The 25,068-nt window shown below is 48.6% G+C and overlaps 1 protein-coding gene across 1 annotated transcript in view; it reads left to right on the forward strand.

The window, feature by feature from the left end:
- The window catches only part of nrxn3b (neurexin 3b), a gene marked incomplete at both ends in the record, with an annotated part of 279,821 nt that extends 255,122 nt beyond the window's left edge, over positions 1-24,699 (forward strand). Inside the window, 3 exons of the mRNA XM_084484264.1 lie at positions 12,211-12,289; positions 23,561-24,206; positions 24,237-24,699. Coding sequence (XP_084340390.1) covers positions 12,211-12,289; positions 23,561-24,206; positions 24,237-24,699 — 1,188 coding nt within the window. The remainder of the gene's footprint in view (positions 1-12,210; positions 12,290-23,560; positions 24,207-24,236) is intronic.
- Positions 24,700-25,068: the final 369 nt, after the last annotated feature.

Here is a 25,068-nt window from a genome sequence, read left to right on the forward strand (position 1 = left end):
ACTGATGGCGAGCCGATGTTTATGTGTGTGGGGCTCATTAGAGGACTGCGACCACAACGCACACGTACACGTACACACACACAGCAACAAAAAACAAATTTTGCATACTTTAGATGTGTAGCGTCTGTTTTCGTACACTTATACTGTACATTTGCATACATTCACAAGCATAGACACGGATACCTGAGTAACAACTGTCACAACACACTCACACACGCACACATCAAAACCAGGGACAACAGATGTAAATTAGCCCTGTGGCTAAAATCTGGCCCAATTATATATTGTGCATTGTCCCTGTCAAATTAACGTAAAATAAAATAAAACACTCATATGAACACGTTTAAACACATACACACACACACACACATACACACCCATGAACACACATATGAATTCACACACATACACACATCCATGAACACATACACCCATGAACACACACACACACAAACACACACACACACACACACATACACATACACACTAGAACAAACACACTCAAACACAAACACACACGCACACAAAACCACACACATATACTGTCCATACAGTACAAAAACACGGTTCTACATTCTGGCTATGTCTGTGTTCCTCCATTATCTCACATGGCACACTCGCCGCCGCTGTCAGGGATCTGTTTGAACCCGCTGTCGCAGGTGTTGCCATGCGACATGCGCTCCTCGTGTACTTTATGCATTTTTCATCTTGCTCACCAAGATGGGCGCCGAAGACTGTGTGTATCGTTCCTGGTCCGCTAGCAGAGAGACTGTGTTTCTGGTCCGTTAGCAGAGAGACCGTGTCTCTGGTCCACAGAGACTGTGTCTCTGGTCTGTTAGCAGAGAGACTGTGTGTGGGTATGTGTGTACTGTATGTAAGTGTTTGTGTGAATGTTTGTGTACGTGTGCAATGCATACTTTATATATGTTTGTGTTTGTGTGTCTATGATTGTGTATGTGAGTGTGTGTGTGTGTGTGTGTGTGTGTGTGTTTGTGTGCGTGTGCGTGTGCGTGTGCATGTGCATAAATGCTGGAGGGGTTGGCAGTTTGTCTCCCAGTGTGTGAGGCCCAGCATGCTGCTCCAGGGTTTTATAAACCATGGGGGGGAGGGTGTGTGTGGGGGGGTAGGGGGTTGTAATGGATGTCCCCCCACGCCTCAACACACAGCTGATAGATCTACCAGGACTGTGTGTGTGTGTGTGTGTGTGTGTGTGTGTGTGTGTGTGTGTGTGTGTGTGTGTGTGTAAACCCCAGTGTCCCATCAGTTGCCATCAACACAGCAGGAAGTGTTCATACACCAAGAGGCTAAAACACACAAGCACGCACACACACACACACACACACACACACACACACACACACACACACACACACACACACACACACACACACACACACACACACACACACACACACACACAAGCGTCAGTTCTACATATCCTGTACGGGCAGACACATGAGACACACACACGCTCCCAGTAGGGGCTCTTCCTGACCGGTAGGAAAGAAGCAGATGCTGCAGGTGCTCTGATCCTCTGACTCACACTGTGCTGAGTTATCGCTCCACAAACTTCTGCCCAACTTCAGACGGCATGCACGACAAACTAGAGAGGAAACAATGATGAAACTCAAACAACCAGACATTCTGGGAACATGGACTGCGTATTATGTGGCACGGTGTGGATGATGAAAGTGTATCATTGTCTTGCGTGGACATCGCAAATCATCGCGTGTTGTTTTAATCGACACCTTGTATGTCTTTTGTTGTATTATGGATGATGATGATGATAATGATGTATGTGACATAGAGAGAGAGATGTATTATGACATTCTAAATATACATCTGGCTGATAATTTTATTAAACGTGTCTAGCAATACCTCCTCTCTCTCCGCCCACCCCATCCGTAGCATGGGGAAGCGGCCCCGGTGGGAATCAAACCTTTAACCCCCTCTGTGTTAATGCCTTGCTGTCTCGGCGCAGCTAGACAGGACCACAACAGGCAGGGCTGTCTGCCCGCTATGCAAATACAAGCCAAGCTCTCATGTTTAAAACCATGAGGCTTCAAACGCAGATGACATCATCTCCATCAGCCGCACAGAACAGCTCCAGGTGAAAACCTGCGCCAGTTTCGCCAGTCAATGTTTCAGTCAGGCCATAACGGTGCAAGCGGCAGCAGGGCCGCACTGCATAATAAACAGGGAACGAGGCTTAATTTAGGGCAGGAGGAACAAAAGCTCTTACCGAGCCTGTGACTTACACCGCTAATGGCTGTAATGGTTCACCGTGCACGGCTCACAGTCTACGTTTGCGTCATCAGCAAAGTGGCACAGGGTTGAGGGGTGCATGGTGTACACAAACACACACACGCACGCACATACAAACACATTAACATTGTGTGTTTAAGGGGTATAGAGGGACGCCGTATTCCCACAATTACTTATCTTTTATGTTTCTGTACTTGCCCTGCAAGTCTGTCTATTTATGAGCACGTGTTTTAGTGTGTGTGTGTGTGTGTCTGAGAGGTGAAGACAGATTACTCCCGTGATTATTTTGTGTACAGTATGGGTGTGAATGTGCTTGTCAATGGGAAGAATATTTGGGAACAGGCTTTGATGCTGTGATACATGCACAGTATTCTGTTTACCTCCGTATGAGTTGGGCACCAGCTCCCTACGAGTGGGGCGCCTTCATCAGGGGGTAAATATAGCACGCCGCTTCCTCTGCGCCGAACCCGCGCACAGCAGTGAGGATACACATAGCACCTCAAAGCAATATGATGAGAACAGTGTTTGTGTGTGTGTCTGTTTGTGTGTGTGTGTGTGCGTGCATGTACGTGTCTGTGTCTGTGTGCATGCATACACAAATGTGCTTGTGTGTCTCTCTGTGTGTCTGTCTGTGTGTCAGTGCGCGCGTGTGGGTGTGTTTTTGTCTGTCTCACATGTGTGCAGGTGTGTGTGTGTGTGTGTGTGGGGGGGATTAAAATGGCTGGGCATCCCCAAACGCGTCTTCTCACACACATTTACCAAACGGCGTGGATATAGGGCCCTGGTGAGCGTTCTGAATAATTCAGTTTAGTGATAGGGATTCAACTTTCATCTTTTCTGAAAAGCCAGTAAATCCTGCCGCTTAATTCTGTTGGTGCTCATTAGACGTTGATGCCAACGGGGGTCCCCTGACTAATTCAGATGGGGCGGGGGTGGAGGCAGGGTGGAGTTGGGGGGGCGGGGTGGGGGGGGGGGGGGGGGGGGGCACGAGCAAAGCTGTCAGAGTTAGCGGCGTTATGTAACGCCCACATTGATTCGCTATTACCGCCTTGAAGTCATAATACTCTGCAGTGAGTGTGAGAAACTTCAACGGATATAGAATGGATTGAAAGCCGAGATCAAAAAGTGCTCCACAAGGAGAAGTGTGGAGGGGGGGGGGGAGGCACAGGAGTAAGGGTTTGTGTGTGTGTGTGTGTGTGTGTGTGTGTGTGTCTGTGTGTGTGTGTGTGTGTGTGTGTTAGGGGGGAGGGGGGGAGAGGGGGTGGGCTGTGAGCCAATTTCAGTTATTTTTTATTTTTATTTTTTCAGAGCAACTTCACGAACGAGAACGCCGATATCACTGCTGCTATTGAACCTGCGGACTGACTGCTTGGTTAGCGCTCGTGTGTGTGCTGTTTATTTGTGTGTGCGTGTGTGTTTGTGAGAGTGGGGGTGCTTGGTATTCGTGTGGGTGTGTGTGTGGAACTAGATGTGTTTGTGGAATTTGTGTATGTGTGTGGGTGCTGTTGCTTTTGTGTGTGGGTGTGCGTTTCTCCTAATTGTGTGTGTTTGTCATATCTATACGGTTTGTGTATACGTGATATTAGCACTCATGTGTATGTGTGTTGTTAGTGTGTTAGCGAGCGAGCGAGCGCGTGTGTGTGTGTGTGTGTGTGTGTGTGTTTGTCATCAGGCAGTCCCTGGTGACCTTGTCGCGTGCAGCGGGGGGGTGATTAAGGATCAGGGCCGGGGACCATTTCCTGTTCCAGGGGAAGATGAATGGCTGTGTTTGAAAGTGGCTGCCTTTGGCCGCGGGGCAATTAGAGTTAGTAGTGAGCCAGCAACCCTGGCTGTGCTGTGGACAAAGACAGGTCCTTGGGACTGAAAGAAACCCTCCCAACCACCGTGATGGTTGGTGGACAAATTAAATGCATTTGTTTTTTTCCCATTTTCCTTATTTTTGTCTTGTTGCTTGGGTTTTGGAGGTTTCTTTTCGCACTATTTTCTCTTCACGTTTTTCCTCCCTCGCTGTCTCTCTCTCTCCCCTCTCTCTCTACCTCTCCCTTCTCTCTCTCTCTCTCTCTCTCTCTCTCTCTCTCTCTCTCTCTCTTATCATACCGTGGTCTTTGGGAGTCGGGACTTCTCACCCCACAACGCGCCCGGCCCCACCGCGGGCGTTCATTTTGAAATATCAATATTTGATCTGGGAAATCACTTAGCGTGTGTGAGCTGGCGAGGGGGCTGCATCGTATCCATTACGCTAATGGGACAGAGTAAACACGGGGACCCACGGCCGCTGGATTAACAATCCTAGGGATTGGCTCATTCATGTACATTAACACTGCTAATGAGAATGCGAAGGGGGCCAAATGTTGCGTTAAACATCACAGGGTGGTTCATAGGGAGCTCCAGGCTGCACTGGCCGTGGCTGGTCGTACCACTGTGAACACCCCCGCCGTCCCTCCCACCCGAGGTACACCAGGTTCGCTCCTGTTGACCCCTACCCCCCCCCCCCCAATTCTCTCTCCCATCCACCCTCCCTCACTCCAACCTATCTTTCCTCTGTTCCTCCTCTCGTTTCCTTCCCTCCCCTCTGTCCTTCCCTTCCGCCTCTCGTCGTGCCCTCACCCCACCCAGCCTCCCTCCTCCTCGCCCCTTGACTTCCCCTCCTCCCCCTCCTTCTCTCACTCCTCCGCACAATCCCCTCCCTCCCTCCCTCCCCTCCTCCCCCCCTCTCCCCTCCTTGCCTCCCCTCCTCCCCCTCCTTCTCTCACTCCTCCGCGATCCCCTCCCCTCCCCTCCCTCCCTCTGCTCCCCTCGTCCTCCGCTGCGTCTCTATCTATGAGGAACCAGCTCATCTGTCAAAGCGGTGGAGAGAGGGAGAGAGAGAGTGAGAGAGAGAGAGAGACGTCCTGGTAGCAGCTTATTGATAGGGGATATCGCCCCCTGTGTTAGCTGATCGATTCCCTCTTGTAATACAAGCTTCCCCCTCCCCGCCCCCACGCTCCAGTTCCCTGTGGGCCCGTCAGCGAACCAGATCGGACACGATAACGTGCGCGTCCTCGGCCGTCGCGGTGCTGCCGTTGTCGATGGCGACAGGCAGCTTCCGCCCGCGGACATGATGGCTATCTGTGTTGGAGGGCCGGGCTGCTGTCATGGTGGAATGGGAGACAGATGGGGGGAGGAGGTTTCATTGTGTCTTTGTGAGTGTGTGTGTGTGTGTGTGTGTGTGTGTGTTGATGTGTTTATGAGTGTATATGTGTGAGTGAATATCTATTTATGTGTGTTAGAGTGTGTGTGTGTGTGTGTGTGTGTGTGTGTGTGTGTGCATGTGTGTGTGTGTGTGTGTGTATATGCATGCACGTTTGTGTGTGTGTGTGTGTGTGTGTGTGGACCAGGTTGTATATGTATGTATGTGTGTGTGTGTGTGTGTGTGTGTGTGCATGTGTATCTGTGCACAATTTGTCATTTTCCTTCAGACGATTTTCCTTTCTCTCCTTTTGTTTTGTTTTCCACTCTCCTAACAATAAGTGAAAAGACCCCTCTCCCCCCTCTCCCTCCTCTCCCCCCTCTACCCCCCTCGCCCACCTCTCCCTCCTTCACCCCCCTCTCCCTCCTCTCCCTCCTCTACCCCCCTCGCCCCTCTCGCCCCCCCTCTCCCCCCTCTCCCTCCTCTCCCCCTCTACCCCCCTCGCCCACCTCTCACTCCTCTCCCCCCTTCACCCCCCTCTCCCTCCTCTCCCTCCTCTCCCCCCTCTCCCTCCTCTCCCCCCTCTACCCCCCTCGCCCCTCTCGCCCCCCTTCTCCCTCCTCTCCCTCCACTCCCCCCTCTCCCTCCTCTCCCCCCTCTCCCTCCTCTCCCCCCTCTACCCCCCTCGCCCCTCTCGCCCCCCTTCTCCCTCCTCTCCCTCCTCTCCCCCCTCTCCCTCCTCTCCCTCCTCTCCCCCCTCTCCCTCCTCTCCCCCCTCTACCCCCCTCGCCCCTCTCGCCCCCCTTCTCCCTCCTCTCCCCCCTCTACCCCCCTCTCCCCTCTCGCCCCCCCTCTCCCCCCTCTCCCTCCTCTCCCCCCCTCGCCCCCCTCGCCCCCCTCTCCCAAGGTGACCACTGAGCCCCTCAGGGAGAGGAGCCTCTTTGAATTCTGCCCCGTTCGATCCGCCCCGGTCTCGCTTTGATCTCCGAGCGCGTAGCCCAGGATATCCATGGCAACCGAAGGTCTTGCATAGGACTCCTGAAGGAGGATTGATCGGTCAGACTTTGTTTTCATGGTTTTACGTGGTTTGTGTTCCGACGTTGTACTGGAGTGCAATGAGTTGAGTTGAAGTGGTTGTTTTGCACTGAAGGTTGCATTGAAAGTTTGGAACACTATAGGTTTTTATTAATATATTATTACATAATAGTTTTCTATTTCATACTGGCACTATATTTATTTACATATATGCTCTCCACAGCAGCATCTCTCCGTCCTTCGCCCCGTCATAAAACTCTCCTCTCCCATGTACTTGAACTTGCTACGGCGGTTCTGCTTTTCGAGGCCACACTACGGGAATACAAGCAGACAGCATTATATTTAATGTGCTGTGTTTAACCCTGGGGGGGGGGGGGGTGGGTGGGGGGGCTCGGCCCAAGCCTCGATGTCACAGTAAGTCATTGTAAGGAAGAAGTATGGTGTAGAGTGGAGAGAAATGTGAAGTGAGAGTGTATAGAGTGTGCTGCAGACCAGTGGAGCATAGCTCTTATGAGATAAATCAAGTCCATTGACTCACTGGAACATTCCCTCACAGGCCGTTCTGACAGAACATTTTCATCGAGCGCATCTACGCTCGTTTTTTTTTCTTTGGAAATAGATTAAAGGCACCGCAAGCCACCACATGACTTCCACGCATGTGTATTTGTGCACGTGATCCATGTGCTTTTTAAACACTGTCTTGTTTTCACTGCAGGGAAACGCTAATGAATGTGTGCACAGTAGCATAAAGCAAAGCTTTTGAACGGTGGTGTGTTAGTCTGTCGCTACTGTATTTAAAAGTCCTCTTTAGTTGGCACGGCACACTTCGGCATCCAGCGCAGGTGTGCGGGGGGGGGGGGGGGGGGAATACGGTGTCGACCGGCTCAAATGAATTGACTTTGCTTCGTTTAAACGACAATGTACCTCGGCGTCGCGTTCGTAAACGTTCACTGTTGGATACACAGAAACGGCGAAAAACAAAAGCAATCACGTCGGGGCCCACGCGCTGCTAAACACAATTTTCAACGGCGTAATGAGAAAGTTAAGCTATTTTCCAATCTGCGTGTTTTTCGCCAATTAAATTTTCCCTTCGCTTCTTTTGTCACGTTTGAGGTCAGCTGTGATTAGCAGTGCAAAAAAAAAAAAGAACCACACACAAACAACTCAATCTCGTTTTTTTCGGTGGTAATTGCTTGTGGTCTGTCGGATGCCGTCGGTGGCGTCCCTAGCAGCAGACACAGATGCCGCACCGAGGAGGCAGAGAAGGGAGACAGAGAAAAGGGTGGGGGGATGGCGAGACGGAGAGCAACCGTGAAAGTAAAAGCCTGCGTGTGTTGGTTTCGGTTTTGTTTTTTTCCATTTCCCTCAGAGGTTGTCCTTCGATCAAGTATTGATCTCTGGTTTAATCCCTTTGGTTTGGCGTGCTCAAGTGTTCAGACGCAAATGCTATTTTAATGAAGTCTGCCGATCGATCGTGTTGGGCAGAGAGGTTTAGAGTGCTGTTTTTTTTTCCCAGACGCTTCAAAACCGTTGGCAGCGATGGAGTGAACGCCTGGGTTTCAGACTCAGATATTGTAGTTTCTGCTGTTTTGTTATACTTTATTTGCCTCGGAAATAAAAAGGCACAACAAGGTGGCTGCATGATGCAAAGCTACACGCTTTAGACATGTGTGGACGCACAGGACATAGATGCACACACACACACACACATAGACACACACAAACATTCTACAATGCATTGTGTTAGGCCTCAACAGCTTTAAATGAATAAATCCCTGCAATTTTTGGATCTAAAAAATAAAACACAACCACGGAATAAGTTTGTTCAGAATAATTACTCTGGTAGAGAAATCACTCAATCGCGTACATCGCCCTGGAGATTTAGACTGGAGAATTGGATTTCCCCAGCTGTGAAATCAGTTTCTGTAGCCCCCGCTGTCTGACCGCCTCATAAACGCCTCGCCCCTGTCTCAGGCCTCACATTTATGGCACGCACACATGCAAACACACTCACAATCTACATGTCTCTCTATTTATCTCTCTCTTCCCCTCTTTCTCTCTTTCTCTGTCACGCCATCCATGCCATATGTTACTATCAGTGTGAAGAGATTTTGAAACTAAACCACCAAAAAGACGTCCCCTCTTTATCGGCTCCCTCCCTATGTTCCTCTACCAGTGTTGCAGTTCACACACCTGTGAATGACAAGGCTACATGGTGGCTCTTCCCTGATTGGTCAAAAATGAGACGGGATCGGTCTAAAATCGTAATTTCGTTCATACGAAGTCAGGCGCGCTGACATCTTAAAGGCTATTCTCACAGCACGTGTCAATCATTAATACCTGACTGATGGTTATTTCTAACAAATGTAACTAAATGAATAGCTCTTAAATTGTACCTACAGCATCTTTAAGTAATAATAGACTTTGGAGTTTGCACGATGACATGGCTTAGCCTGCTGCCCTACTTTTCACTCGAACATACACAAGTCTCATACCCAGAGAATAAAACAAAAGCAGGACAACACACACACACACACACACACACACACACACACACACACACATAGACACACATGTACATACAGACACCCACCTTCTCTATAGGGTCGTGTTCAGCGTAGAACACAAAGTGGCAGAGAAAGAGGAGGCGGGTGATGTAATATAAAAACAAAGATACGCTAGGAACATCCAAACAAGAAAACCCTGCCAAACTGGGCACACCTTAACTCACACTAGTATATCAATACAACACCGGAATAAATCTGAAGTCAGAGTACAAAAGTACACACAGACCAAACAATCTTCAGACAAAGTTTCATGCCAAGATGTTCTGCAGTGCAACAGTGTGGTGGGTGGCGTGGCGTGACCTTCTTCTCCTTCTCCTTGTGTGTGTCTGTGTGTGTGTGTGTGCATACTTTGGTCATATGAGTGTTGTCCTCTGGAGACAGATGTTATGATGTTTATACAGACCATATTGCTGCTCCTCTGGTATTTGAAATAACTGCACTAAGCACACCGTTGTCTTTCTATGGACGTTGTAGGTCACAAGGGGTTAAGTCCATTGATCAACCAAGATTCATCAAAGTCATGTGGGCCTTGTCTGCTTGCGGTCAGTCAATACATTCCCCTGAAAAAGTCGTAGAGTACCCTTCCTACAGCAAAATAAACATAGGTTTTGATACCGTCAGAACAGTCAACAAAAATGATCATCTTGGTCCCGTAATATCCCTGCAAAAAAACATGGTCGACCAAGCCCGGCCTGTTGCCAGGTATGTTTAAAGAAATGTTGGGCTGAGATTTTCCAGACGGGGGCACCAGCAGGGAAAAGTAGCATGAACAAGGTGGGAGAGAGGAGAGAGTTTGGTAGGGTGGCTACCCATTCAGTTAATGGAGTGGGGGTGAGGATGTGAGCAGTAAGACCTGAAATTGCCAGAAGAAAGTTTGAAGTTTCTCTTCTCTTTCTTTCTATCTCTCTATGTCTCTCTATCTGTGTATGTGTGTGTTTGTGTGTGTGTGTGTGTGTGTGTGTGTGTCTCCCTTTCTCACTCTCGGTCTCTGTAACCTTGCCAACATAACTGAGACACATTTTTTCGGTGTGTTTATCTTCCTTGCGTATTTACTGAAGGGGCTATATTACCCAGCAATTTAGCTACAGGTTTCCAGGATTCCAGGATATTTTTTTCTGTCTCTGCTTTTTGAATCGGGGACAAAGCATTCAGCCAAGAATGAGAGCAGACCCCCAGAACCCAGGATAATAGTATTAAACTAATAATACTAATAATACTAGTTCTATGCATAATAGATGCATACAAAGATGGCCAACATAACTTGGGGCTCTGCGACTACATCGGGAGATTCGTGTGTGTGTGTGTGTGTGTGTGTGTGTGTGTGTGTGCGTGCTCGGGGGTTGTGCCTTTCATTAATCTGTCAGACTCAATATTATTTAGCGCGCCGCACTTCCGGGCGGCTCCGGAAAAAAACTCAATCAGCGCTCCAGATTTCATAACCCGCACCCCGACCACCCTCTCGCCTCCACCTCCGCCACCACCACCTCTCCGCCTGCTTTATCGCCCTGCCGATCCACCGCCATAAACACTGGCTGCCCCCACCACCTAACACACACACACACACACACACACACACACACACACACACACACACACACACACGCAAGACGCCCTCCGCAGGCCCACCCAGGAGTTAGGTGGGCAAGTGGGGTGGAGGAGAGGAGGGGTGGAGGAGGCGGCGTGGATAAATCAGAAGAGAAGGGTAATGCTGGGGGACCGAGATAATACACAGTGGTGTTTGTGTGAGTCATTTGAAATAGCCCCTCCTCCGCCTTACACTCTCGTCCACCAGCAGCACCACCACCACTCAACCCCACCCACACCTACACTCTCATCCACCACCACCCCCTGAAACCCCCCCGAGCACCTCCACCCTCCACTCTCATCCACCACCACCGCCACTCTGCCCAACACTCTCATCCACCAACACCACCACCACCATCACCACCACCACCACCACCACCTCATCCACCTCATCTGGTGGTGGTGATGGTGGTGGTGGTGATGGTGGTGGTGGTGGATGAGAGTCATCCACCACCACCACCATCACCACCACCACCATCACCACCACCACCACCACTCTGCCCAACACTCTCATCCACCACCACCATCACCATCACCACCACCACCATCACCATCACTCTGCCCAACACTCTCATCCACCACCACCATCACCATCACTCTGCCCAACACTCTCATCCACCACCACCACCAATACTCTAAGACTAATAATCTCACCCCCACCACCAACACCACCACCACCACTCTGCCCTACACTCAGCTCCCCACCTCATCCACCCCAACCACTACTCTGACCAATAATCCCCCCCCCTATCACTCTTACCCCCACCACCACCACCACCACCACCACCACCACTCTACCCCACACTTACCTACCCACCTCATCTGTCACCTCTAACCCCCCACTCCCTCCACCCTTAACCGCCCATCAGGGCACAAATCAGTGTCCGGGGACGTAGTTGATCTGCCGGGGCGCGGTGGTGCTGGGCTCAGCGGTGGCCATTGATTATTGGAGCAGTGGGGGTGGTGGTGGTGGAGGGGGGGGGGGGGGGGATGAATAAATGATGGCCGACAGCCCGGGTGCAGAGTGAAGGAAAACAATTATCTGCGGATGTGGAAAGCCACATAAAGAGAGATGATGGCTAACACAGGTGAAATATGATTGGCTGAGAGTGGGGAGCGCGGTGAAATATGATTGGCTGAGAGAACGGCACACACAGGTAAAATATGATTGGCTCAGAGAGAGCTATGAAAAGCCAAAGGGCAGGTACCGGCCGTGGCAGGCTGCTGATGGATGTGTCATCTGCGTTGGTGTGTGTGTGTGTGTGTGTGTGTGTGTGTGTGTGTATGTGTGTGGTCGGTTGGTTCCCCTAACTGGCTTGAATATCAACTAATAAATATGTGCACATTTATAGCGAAGGCCTTGATGTAATATATTGCATTTGACAATTTTATATATGTCTGCCGCTCTGTGGAGGTTTACGGTTGCATCTCCACTTCTCCGTATTATTGCCTGTCTGCAGAATCTTTCATTTCCGTTTTAAATGATAATCCGTCTCCGTTTGTGCTTTGTGTGTGTGTGTGTGTGTGTGTGTGTGTGCGACTGCCTGTGTGTGTGTGTGTGTGTGTGTGTGTGTGTGTCCTCCCCAGCAGACGACGGATGACATTGTGTCTTCGGCAGAGTGCTCCAGCGACGATGAAGACCTGGAAGAATGTGACTCCGGACAGACAGGTGGGAGGGGCGTGTCTCGCTCTGCTTGCTCAGAACCCAGTCTATCTCTACCTATCTCTACCCCTGCTCTCTCGCTCTCTCTCTCTCTCTCGCTCTCTCAGCCTCCCTCTACCTCTGTCTCTTTCTCTGTCTGTCTTTGATTTGCAACCAAGGAGTATCTCCTTCTGAGCATCACGTCCCATGGGAACCTCACGTGTAACTTTCAAAGCCCCTCCACACCCCCCCCCCCCCACCCCACCCCTTTCCAAAAGACCCGCCCACTGAAATATAGAAATATAACCAACAGATGTACACCCGCACCCCGCGGGCCGTGGGGTGTTCTCTGGGTGTAAGTAAAGTTTTTTTTAGTTTTTTTTAGACCATACATCCTCAACTCACCTTTATATGGAAAGCAAAGTTTTTTTTCAACCTCGCACTTCAAAGTAATGCGAGTGCGAACGGCCCACAGTCAGGGCCGTTGAGGGGTGGCGTAGTACAAGTAGAAGAGCAGCATAGTAATAGTACTAGACTGTATTGAGGGCCGACCACACTCCACACAACCACACAATTCCTACCCCCCCCCCCCCCCGAATGAAACAAGTTACACTGAGCTATGGGGCCGCTGGTTGCAGACATGGCACGGCGTTGATGCTAATTTTGTCCGCTCTCAGCATTCGGTGGAGAGAGGGAGAAAAAAAAAAAAAAAAACTTTATTGACAAAGTACAAAATTAACATCAAGCCCCATGTGGCTTGCACTGATGCTTCAAAATGTATCCATGGTGTACGCGGTCCACCCCCCCGCCCCCCGCCCCTCCTCCTCCCCCCCCCCCCCCCCTGCCGCTGTGCGTGTGTGTTGCCGTCCTCAGCAAGGGGATACATTTTGAGTTCCTCTCGAGAACAAAGACGCTGACGGCATAGTAGATGCCGTGACGTGAGTCAGGCCTAACTGCGACGGAGCCTCTCCTCTCCTCCCCCTACTCTTCCTTTTCGCTCTCCCTTCCTTCCTTCCTTCCTGCTCTTCTTCTTCTTCTTCTTCTTCTTCTTCTTCTTCTCCTGTTTGTACCTGTTTTGTTTTTTCTTCGTCCGAGGCTTGCCTTACCTGAAACATTCTGATAGAGAACAGATATCCTCGAATTTCTGTGCACATTGTCCTTTCTCCCCTTCCTCCTTCCTTTACACGCACGCACACACGAACGCACGCACACACACGCACAATCGCACATAGAGTTACACACACACACTCACACACACACACACACACACCCATGGATACTAGGTCAAAGTGATTATTATTTCCTGATTCACTACAGTGCACAGAAGTAACAAAAAAAAGGGTGGAAGAAATAATGTTTTATATATAGCTATATTTTTATATATACATATATGTATATATATGTATATACTATATCATTTCATATTTATATAAATATAAATATACACACACAGATATATAAAAACACAAAGGTTGGAGCTTTTTTTTTTGGAGAGAAAACTTGGGTTTGGTTGGCTGAAGAAAGTTGTATTATTCATCCGTCAATCACCTGGATGCCCAGTGGCATACCAGAGAGGCTCAGCTGGTGTGTGTGTGTGTGTGTTTTGTGTTTGTGTGTGTGTGTGTCGGTGGGTGTGCGTGTGTGCCTGTGAGTGTGTGTGTGTCTGAACCCAGAGAGCCTTGATGGGATAGAGGATTCCCGCCCAAGGGCCCCGTCTCCCCGTCATTACCAGCTCGGGCGTTTTTTAATTGCGTCGCTGTCCTTCAGAATGCCATCAGAGGCTGGCTAATTGATGCGGCATATGCCACCGCTTAGCACCAAACATATGTCCACTTTTCACAGCGGGCGATGCCGATTTTCCGCCAGACCCTAATTAAAATAATTGATTGGGGGGTTCGCCCACGCCCTCCCCCCCACTCCTTTCTTTTTTTTGTTATCTGAGTTCAGACGAAATCAAACGTGAGTCTGCGCCTTCTCTCTCGCTTCTTCATTAGCGGTCGGGATTTTGGAGCGCTGGAGAAGTAGTCGAGTCAAAGTCAAATAATTAATTTGGCCTCTTCTCTTCCTCTCGTGTGCAAGGAACTCGATTTAGCTTTGAAGCCTTATCAAACCACAGCGACAGTTGTTTCTTGCAATTTGTGCCCATATATATATATATTTATATATATATATTATTGTATCCCTGACATAACTGATGAGATGGCAGCGAGGGAAAAAAGTAATTTTCCCCTCGCAATATTTAGGCTTCTCTTTATCGCGGAGCGTACGTTTCCAGAGGCGTTGGAGATGAAATTACATTTGACAGTTTGTAGGCGCTTTTTTTATTATTATTATTCCAGATAAGCCAAGCAAACCCAAACGTTCTCTCTCATGTTAAAGTGCAAGGCGACTGTAGCAGAAATAACTGGACGACAAGATGACACGGTACCTTCCCCTACAGTGGCCCCGCACACATGACAAGTACATACGTCATACATACGTCATAAACACACCCATACCGTACCCATGACAACGCGTCACCACGTTGAGGACACAGAAATTCACATCCTCATTCCTCACCCTGCTTCCATGTGTGTGTGTGTGTGTGTGTGTATGGGGGTGCGTGTGTGTGTGTGTGTGTGCGCGTACGTGTGTGTGTGTGTGTGCGCGTACGTGTGTGTGTATGTGTGCAGTACAGCCGCATGACGTTATGGTTGTTGTTTCTTATTTATTTTCCTCAACATCGTCTCATACATTCTCCTTTGAGTTGAAACTATTGTGCGTGTCATTTTGATTTGCCGTTTGATGATTTTGGTTTTGATTTGTATTCTTTTTTTTCTGTGTGTGTGGGTGGGGGGAGGGGGAGGGGGGGGCGGGGTGAATGTCATTTATGTTCTGTTCACCTTGGTTCTTTGTTCTGGTTTATTTCTGCATTACCGTCGATAACGTTCCATCACCATCATCTGTCATCCGAGCAACAAACAGGGCCCTCCCCTCCCTCCCTCTCCCCCCTCTCCCCCTCCCCCCCTCAGTATTCTTATCTCTCATCTTGTTGCCGCATGAACTTTTGGTGGTTGAAGAAATCCAAAGTCCTCATCGTCATCATCATCATCATCATCATCATCACCATGACCATTCATGTCGCCTCGCTGCGCGTCCAAAAACCAAACGCCTCTTCCTCCTCCTCCTCTTCATCGCCATCCTCGTTGCTCGATACGACCGTAGGGGGGAGAAAATCGAAAAACCGGCAGCAAAATCTTTTCTTGCCATCCCCCTTTATTTGGGCCGTGACGTGGCCACGCCCCCCTTGCCTTCCCAAACCCCCCCCCCCCCACCATTCTGTCTCAAGAAAGTTGTGTTTGAAAGAATGGTTCCCCCCCCCCCCCCCCCGTCCCGACCCCTCCCTCTTTAAAACATCCTCCACCTCCACCCCCCCCCCCCCCCCTTCCCCTCCACCCTTTAAACTCCAACTCCACCTTCCCCCCCCCCCCTTTCATCCTCCTCTCTGCATATACATGTCTTGTTTTATTTTTTATGAATGCGGATGGCATAAAAAAGAATTTTATTGCCACACAAAGTATATCTGTTTTTCTATTCTATCTGTTGCTCCAAGTAGAGGTCTACCCGTCTGTGGCATGCGTACTGTGCTGGACTGTGTAGCCGCGTAGCCACCAGACTACTAACTGACGTAACCCCCCCCCCCCCCCCCCAGTGCCGCTCTCTCTCTATCTCCCTCTCTCTGTGTCGTTGTGACCCCTCTCGCCCATCTCCTATGCTGCCAATGCTACTGCTATCGCTCGTGCTAATGCTAATGCTAATGTTGCTACTGCATGGGAAACCACCGGCAACCATCCTGTTTGCTTCTCCTCCACCCATGTGTCTAAGGCTGCCCCCACCACCCTATATGCCGTTGGCTTATAGAATGTTATTTGTTGTTTGTTGTTGTCGTTGTGGTTCTGAGGTACAGCGGTGGTCCCGCCACCGGTCGTTCCCAGTAGCCGCCCTACCTCAGCCCCCTCACCTCTCCCCCACCACAAATGCTTGCACGGTGTCCTTGTATCTGTGTTTGATTGGCACATGAATGACTTTCTGTGTCCGCTTGGGCGTGTGTGTGTTTGTCTGCTCCGTCTGTGTCGGCCAATCGGCTTGTCTTGTCAGCTCTGTGTGTCTCGTCTGGTCTCGTCTTGTGTGTCTCCAGACTGTTCCTAAGCCTACGTGTTGTTGTTCCTGAGTTCCACAAGCGGGTTCAGACCGTACGGGGTGTGCAGAGGACCTGACCACTAAACCAGCTCCCAAACGTAATGATGGGGATATTCCTCACCAGATAAAAGATGCAACTATGATCACGATAATATAAATGATACACGAAAACAACATTAATATGTACGTTCACAAATAAATTCGGTTCACCTTAGTTTAGTCCTGTTGTTCAGTATGAGTGCAGCCAAAACGATTCAAAACACAATCGCTGCAAGCAGTCTTCCTCAAGGTATATTTGTTAAATATCAAGGGCTTCTTCCAAGCGTTCAATCACGAAAAGAGGAGAAAAGACGAAGGTCGTGCGAACCGCGCGGGTTACAAGCGATTGTAATCCGCCGGCAGATCTGTCCTTCGATAAGCCGACTCTAACCAGCGGAGTGTCTAGGAGCAGAGTGCTCGTGGTAGATTGTGTGCATCCATGTAATGGCGGCTTCACTCAAGGTTTCCACACGTGAAAGGGAAGGGGGGGGGGGGGGGGGTTGGGGGCCCTGTGAATGAAGCGCAGCACCGGGATGAGGCCCCCCCGTCAGGCCTGTCACTTTAACAGGGACCTCTGTGGATGGGTTTAAAGGTTACCCGGCTGACATATGTCTGCCGCACCACCTACTTGTGGCCCCTAATGTTTTGGCAAATGGAGCGTCTGACAGGGCCTGCTGCCGGAGACGGCGATTTAATAAACCCGGGGCACGGGGTGCTTGCGCGGTGACGGATTCGGAGCTACCTAGCGTGCACCGCGGCTACGGAAAAGCCATCGGTACGGTACAAACCTAGCACCGGCGACGGCTGGTGCTTCGTCAAAGGCGCCAACGGTTGCTACTTGAACTACTGTTCAGTGGTTTAGCAGACGCTTCCGCCCCGAGCGATTACTGTGAATCCAGATAACAGTTCATTAAGGAGCCGGTAGGGAGTTCAGGGGCTCTTGTCTTAAGGCTACTTATCTTAAGGATGCCTACAGATGGTGCGAACGCTGGGGATCAAACTTAGTACCTTTTGACTGGAAGGATGGATTATTTCACACTGCCCCTCCACTAACTGCGCGACATCCACGGCACCTCAAGACGAGCCGCAAAATTGACAGCCGCGGCGTGTCACTTGTCACGGCTGTCGCGTGCATAGGAGGAGAGCTCCTATTCCTGAGCGGAAGCGAATAGAACAGCTTATGAAATGCATGTCACCGAGAAAAAAAAAAACGCAATCATTGAACTGTTCAGAGTATAATCCCAGCCGGGTCCCATCCCGTCCCCACCGCCCCCCCCCCATCCCCGACTCCGGTGTCCAAGCCCAGAGTCGAGCGTGTGTCGTTCACTCACTATCTCGGGGAAAATACTGTATCTGTGAGCAGGGATGAGTGAGGGAGCTCCCGGGTGAATGAATGCATGTGCAAACAGTGTGGAGGACGCACGCAGGCCAAATGAGATTTCAGGGACCCTACCCCCACCCTACCCCGAACCGGCACACCTACGATTTGCGGCATCGGAATCCTATTGACTCATGAGTTTCAATCTCATGGCTGCTGGCTTTTTCCTGTTCATGAAGTCACACGGTTAAATCCCTCGACACCCCAGTGAGATTCGTTTGCCACCGCACCCCCCCCCCCCTCGCCGTTGAGAAGCCTCAGCAAACGAGGGGATGGACATGGGGATCAGTCGGAAGGAGAGAGAGGGAGAGAGAGAGCGAAAGATAGCGGGCAGAGAGAAAAGACGAGGGAAAGAGAAACTGCTGCTTGAAGAGATCTGTACATTTGAGAGGAATCAGAGCTGCTGAGGTCGTCAGTTACTGAGGCGCGCGGCCATCTTTGATTGCTTAATTCCCGCTTCAAAGGCCAACGTTGGCATTCCCACGGATAACTCTGCAGGCTCTATTTTTTTCCGCTTTACATGGGATGATCAAAAGAGGCTCACTATATCTTCAACTGATTCATTTCATGCATGTGACATGAACATAGATCGGGATTGATCAACTTTTTTCGCTTATCAGCTAGTTTTTTCCTGAATCAGATGTTGCTCTTGCAAGACAACTCCTCTCACACATTCTTTAAGATGAGGCCAGGGAACTTTGAAGTGAAGAAGACCTCTCTGAAGTTCTTCTAAACAACAACCACTGCAACTTCTAGCGGCGAGGTGTGGCGAATGGAGAATCTCTGAATAGGAAAAAGAGCGAAGCTCCGAAGGAGAAAATCCCCTCCTGAGCTGGTCTTGACCCAACCGGGGCGAGGAAAACAAACTCCATCTCCTCCAGCAGACCCATTAGAGGAGCGTTCTGTTTGTCTGCTCCCCAAAACACAGCCAGATGTTTGTGGTGCTTGCTTGGAAGGATTACACAGGATTAAAGTGTGAACTCATATATCACGCCCCTCTGCATCGGCGGTCGCTTGGAGACCCCCGAGTGTGACTGCGTCCCGATCCGTACCAGGGCGGGCTGTTTATTCAACGCACAACAGTCGTCCGAGCAACGGCTTGTTGTTTTTTTCGACAGTGTTTAGCTCCGCGACCAGAGTGAAGGGACGCAAACAATGGCGCGACAGCCAGGCCGTAGTGAGATAAATAGTGCTGTGGATGAAATCAATTACCCCCAGAGACAGCTACTGTCTTTTTAGCCAGGCAGTCTCCTCCCCGACCGAATGAAGCGTACATCAGCGCCACCGCACAACACTCAAAGGGGCAGTCACACACTCTACTCACATGCTGTTATATATAATTATTAACGGCATACAGTCAGCGGAGAGTATTTAAGATGATAAGCTCACCCCCTCCTTTTCCGTCTCCCGATTTTGCTGTAGAAAACTTTCACTGTATCTTTATTCGTGGTCCCATGGCGTCGGAAACAGCAATCACATTCACTAGATATTGATCCCAAAAGAGATTCGGCTTTGCCCGCTTAGCGTCCCAATTCACATGACGGGGAAGAGATACAACATAACAAATAGCTAAAAGATAAGGTATGAAAGACAGATGGGGCTTGGTAGTTATAATAAAAAAGTGGTTAGGTAGAAAAAGAAAATAGTGTTGCTCTGCAACTTGTCAATAGTATTTCTGATCTTCTTGATCAGACCTGCACCTCCAGTTGTACTGCCTCATGTTGACTTCAGAAGTCAACAGGAGGCGTGTGGTTGTGGGTTGGTGGGTGGTTGGGTCAAAGGCTCCTCTTGCACCGCCTTAAATCTTGGTTGCCTTGACAACAGGCCCCTCCTTGTGGAACTCTCTCCCTGTACTGTACTCACCTGCCATGCCAAGGCTGTTGGTTATGAACCCTGATCTGTTTTATAATTAACCAAAAAATATATAAATATTTATTATCCTCTTGCACTATCCTCCCCACACCTTGTTGATTAATGGAGTACGGTGGGGGGCTAAACTCCACTTGATTTCAGTTATATATCACTGGTGAAACACTTAACCCTGTTATAATGACAAATGGACCCTGGACGGTTCCTTCAGACAATATCCTACAGCTCTTGGTCGCAGTAACCTTCCTTAAGGTGAACCTCTAACCCCTCTGAAAACCCCTTTAACCAGGACTCAAGCTTGCTGTTATGGTTACTGTAAATTACTCTCCCTAAATGCAACTTACTTATGCATGCGTTAACCTATAACCTGTTTAGAGTCGAATAAGTCAAAATAAAAATGACAACAACCTCGCTCACTCGGACGTACATCCAGATTGCACGCCCTGTCCCGTGTTTGACAAATTACTAACAAGAGAAAGACAAATCATGAAATGGAACTAATAATAAGTATCTTTATTATTAGTTCAACGAAGGTGGGACATTTTGCCTCTAAATTCCCCCCTTCTCTCTATCTCTCTCTCTCTCTCTCTCTCTCACTCCCCCCTCCCTCCCTCTCTCTCTCTATCCCTACCCCACCCTCTCCCTCTCTCTCTCTTTCTCTCTCTCTCTTGACTCAACCCAGTGTGTGCCTTCTGGTTGTCCATCTTTGATAGTGTGTGAGAAATATATTGCCTTTTTTTATTGCTTGCAAATTTAATTTATTGATTTATTTTCTGTTTTTGTACATATATGCAAATATGCATATATGGGTATTATTTATCTATCTGTTAATTTATTGAATTGTTTACTTATTTTCTAACATTAGAATTTTTTGATCACTAATGTTTTGATGATTTTGTTTCTCCCAAATTAGTATTAAATCTTGCTCTTTTCTCTTTAAATGAGTCATTTATGTTTTTATGATGATATTCTTTATTGGCTATCAAAACATTTACCCATATTGGAATTAGTCAAATGATTATCCTCATTTAGAAAAAAGAGAAGACTTCCAACTTTTACCCTAAGTACTATGAATCTTTTATTTAGCTGTTTTAAACTGACTCCTTTAAACCTTCTTTTTTATCTGACAGCTATCCAAGAACATTTAACTAAAACTAAAATTTACCGAATTGGACTTTGTGCATGGTAAAGAAGTTGCAGCTTAGGGTCTGTAAAAAACTGTCATTGTTGAGAGTGCTGTTCTCTTCTGTTGATGGGCATGTATATGCTCATTGTCTGTCTATCCCCCATCCCTTCCTTACAGCCAAAAGCTCTAATGCCGTCCGACCGCTTCGTGCCGCCTTTACATGGACATGGCAACTGATGTACTCGTTCACCTCCATCTCTCTCATTTCCTTCCTAGTATGTTCATAGGCCCCTCCCCCACCCCCACTCCCTCGTTTCACAACCCCGCCCCCTTTTACGTGAAGATTCTAAAATATGTACAAAAAAACGTCAGTTTGTTCGTGAGCAACGGACAAGTTTAAAGTTGAAAGCTATTAAAACCCGAACAGGAGAGGAAAAAAAGGAAATATTATCCGATTTGGAGGTAGATATTTATGGAGAGAATTTAAAGAAACGTATCTATTAAACTTCATAGGTGTACAGTTTTCTTTTTTATACAAAACATAAATATTTAAAGAAAAAAAACATAATTATTATAACCTTGAACAGAATGGTGAAGATTATTTTTCATGTCATGATGTGTGGATGTATGTGTTGTTACCTCCCTGTGTCATCCTGTCTAAAAAGAAGAATAATTAATCATTTATTAGAAATTGTTAAAAGAGAAACTAACCTTACTTATCCTAAAGCATTCTTACACAACTTTCATTTGTAAACATTTTTTTTCCTCCTGCCAAAATCATGCGGGCAATTTGTTGATGTAAGTTGATAAATTTGATGGTATGCCTTTCTTCTCTGAAAACGTTTTCTTTGTAGGCTCTTATGATTTTCAAAGCTGACTTTTTTTTTTCGTTTTTCTATCCTTACTAATCCCTTTCTGGATAACTCTACCTCTTGCTTTTATTTCTGTGAATGTTTGACAATGGTTGCTCTAACTCTGGAATCTATTTGCATCGCCTTTTCTATTTTATGTTTTGCTTTTCATTTCTCGTTTTCCGTCCTTTCGGGTTTCTTTCCCCGTTTCCGTTCCGAGAGGTTGTGCATCTCTTTGTAGCGCCCTGTGTGTGAGCCTCTGCCCTGTTTAAGCAAAGCCACCGTGGCATGAGAGTATGCAGATTCAACTGACATTTGAATGTTATTCCCACGCTTTGTAGCCCCCAACAAAATATCACCAGTTCCTAAGGTCATACATTGTTAAAACAAAAAAGATAAATTACATGGATGCGCATGGATATGCAAATATTCAAATGCTCAGATTTCATTTGATCACAACAACACACATCCAAGGATATCTTACCATGTGAGACCACTCATTATGAACCTATGTGCTCATAAGTGGAGTTGAGACTCTAGTAAGATATTGGAAGCCTCAGCACATTCAGGTGTCGTTGAACTGCCTGGTAACTTTGTGCCATTTTCGTGAATATCTAGGGGTCAAAAGGCATGAGGCTAGGGCTGACAAGGGAGCCTATTGGTGCTAACTAGATGTAGCAAACAACAAAGTTTAAGTTTTATATTGTATATGTATATTTTAGCGCCCTATATGGGGTGACTGGCATCAAGCAGCGATTTTAATTTGTGCTGTCACATAGATAGATGTGCATAAGCATATTTTAGGTGTTTTTTAATGTCTATGTGATTTATCATTAGGATGTTTTTAGTCCTTTCGCACTGCTAGCAAAGCACCTAACATATGGGAATAAATGTAAATGATAGACCAAAAGCTAAAATGAGTCATAGAAAGATGCATTAATTTGATAGTGTCATAGTTACATATATATTATATATATATATAATGCATAATCGATGGAAAATGAATTACATTGTAGGCAGACAATATCACACTTTAATGCTTGGAAATATTTTAGCTTCTGCTATCAAACAGGCTATTGCATATATATATATTTATATATCAAGCTATTGCATAACAGCTTGTTGTATTTCGTCGGCCCGCTATTTGGGCCAATGCTTTGGAAAGCACTGCAGGATTATGATAAATCAAACAGACCCTTTGGAAAAACCTGAAATAGCATAACATAGTCACCTTTGCTATTAATCATATCCAAACCCAGCACTATATCAAGCCACTATACCACTATATGCACAGCCTTTCACCTATACATGGTGCACATATTCCACATTCTGACCGTACACAACACAACAACAGTATCCACCGTGAACCTGTTCTAGATCCAGTGTGCTTTGCTCAGTGTAACGTCAGTGATGGCTCTCTGATAACCCCAGCGCCATTTGAACACTGTCGTAGATTAGTGAGGTCAGGAATAGTGGCTCAGCCCTATGCATCCCTCCAAGCCTTTTGATGGATTGTGTTCTTACTGTACGGCTGTTCTATCATTTCCGTTGGTTTCTGTTTCCGTTGTTGTTTGTTGTTTTGCATTTATTTTCTCTTTTGTATATTTTATGCACTGTTATTGTCTGTTCTTTCTGTCTGTGTTATTGTTTATCCTCATATGATTTCTGTACTATCTTGGGCTTTGCTTTTTTCCACTTAATTTTTCTTTGTGTTTTTCGTTTCTTCTTGTGTTTGATTGCTGATCGTCTGTCTGTGTGTTTGTTTACGTGTGTGTGTGTGAGTGGGTGGGGGTTGTTTTTCTAAGGAATTTCCGCCTTTTAATTGGCTGTTTCTCTTTCTCTGTTTCTTCTTCCAGGAGGGGAGCTAGTAATCCCCGTGCTAATTGAGGACCCCATAGACATCCCCTCTGTATCCACCCTTTCACCCTTCATGCCCTTCCCCACCACCCTACGCCCCGTCCCCACCATTATCGAGACCACCAAAGAGTCCCTTGCCCTGGCCACTGAGGCGGGGGTACCGTGCGTGTCGGACCGAGGAAGCCATGATTGTGATGGTGGTGGTGGTGGTGATGGTGGTGATGGTGGTGATGATGATGATGATGGTGCTGATGGTGCTGATGATGATGATTATGGTGATGATGATGGTGATGGCATGGTGATTTCGGGGTTTGGCTCTGGCGAGGCGTTCGACTCTAGCCTGCCCCCGACTGACGATGAGGATTTTTACACCACCTTCTCCCTGGTAACAGATAAGATCATGACCACCTCAGCCTATGACGGCGGCTACAAAGCCCTCGCGCCCAAGTGGGAGGCCAAAGACTTGAGGCCGAGCAAGGCCTCGGGGGCCGGTAGGACTACCACACCCACCCCGCCCTCGCCCAACTTCCGGGGAGCGCCGCCGCTGCCGCCGGCCGTCCCCTCGGACGTGCCGCCCAAGCTGCCCGCCGGGAAAATGAACAACCGCGAGCCGAAGCCGCCGGTGCAGCCCCCGCCACCGCCGCAGCAGCCGCCGCAGCCGCAGCCGCCGCCGCAGCAGCCGGACATCGTCCTGCTGCCCCTCCCCACGGCCTACGACGGCGCCGGGGGCGACGGCACCAAGCCCCGCGGGGGTCCGCCCATCACCTCGCCCATGCTGCGCTCGGTCCCCGCCGCCCTGCCCACGCTGCCCGGGGTGGTGCGCCGGGCGCCGCCCGAGTCGTCGGAGGTGATCCGCGAGTCGGGCAGCACCACGGGCATGGTGGTGGGCATCGTGTCGGCCGCCGCCCTCTGCATCCTCATCCTGCTCTACGCCATGTACAAGTACAGGAACAGGGACGAGGGCTCCTACCAGGTGGATGAGACGCGCAACTACATCAGCAACTCGGCCACGCAGAGCAACGGCGCCGTGGTCAAGGAGAAGGCGGGGGCGGCGGCGGGCGGAGGCGGAGGCGGCACCAAGGGCGGCGGCGGCGGTAGCAAGAGACCCAAAGACAAGGACAAGGAGTATTATGTATAGAGTCCGGGAAACGAGGCACCCTTACCCCCTTAACCCCCCCACCCCCCCCCCCGAACCCCGCTGCCCGCAAAACACCGGTAAAAGGAAAAAGATATCTATCAAACTGTTTGGAACAAAGATATAAACACTTTGACAGTACCATATTGGCAACTGTGATTTAAGGAGAGAGAAAAACACAAAGGAGCATTCTCTCGAGGACTCGATACACGCGCGATGTTGAGATGTTGAAACCTTTTTTTTTTTTTTCCCCACCAAATAAAAAGGGACTATGGCTTCTGTAGGCGTGCTCTTGCTAAGGTAAGATTAAGGGAAAGAATGCAGTCGGAAGCGGGATAGGGATTCTACAAAAAGACATTTTCACAGAGTCCC

Source organism: Micromesistius poutassou (genome assembly GCF_964030765.1).
Source record: "Micromesistius poutassou genome assembly, chromosome: 19".
Taxonomy (NCBI): Eukaryota; Metazoa; Chordata; class Actinopteri; order Gadiformes; family Gadidae; genus Micromesistius; species Micromesistius poutassou.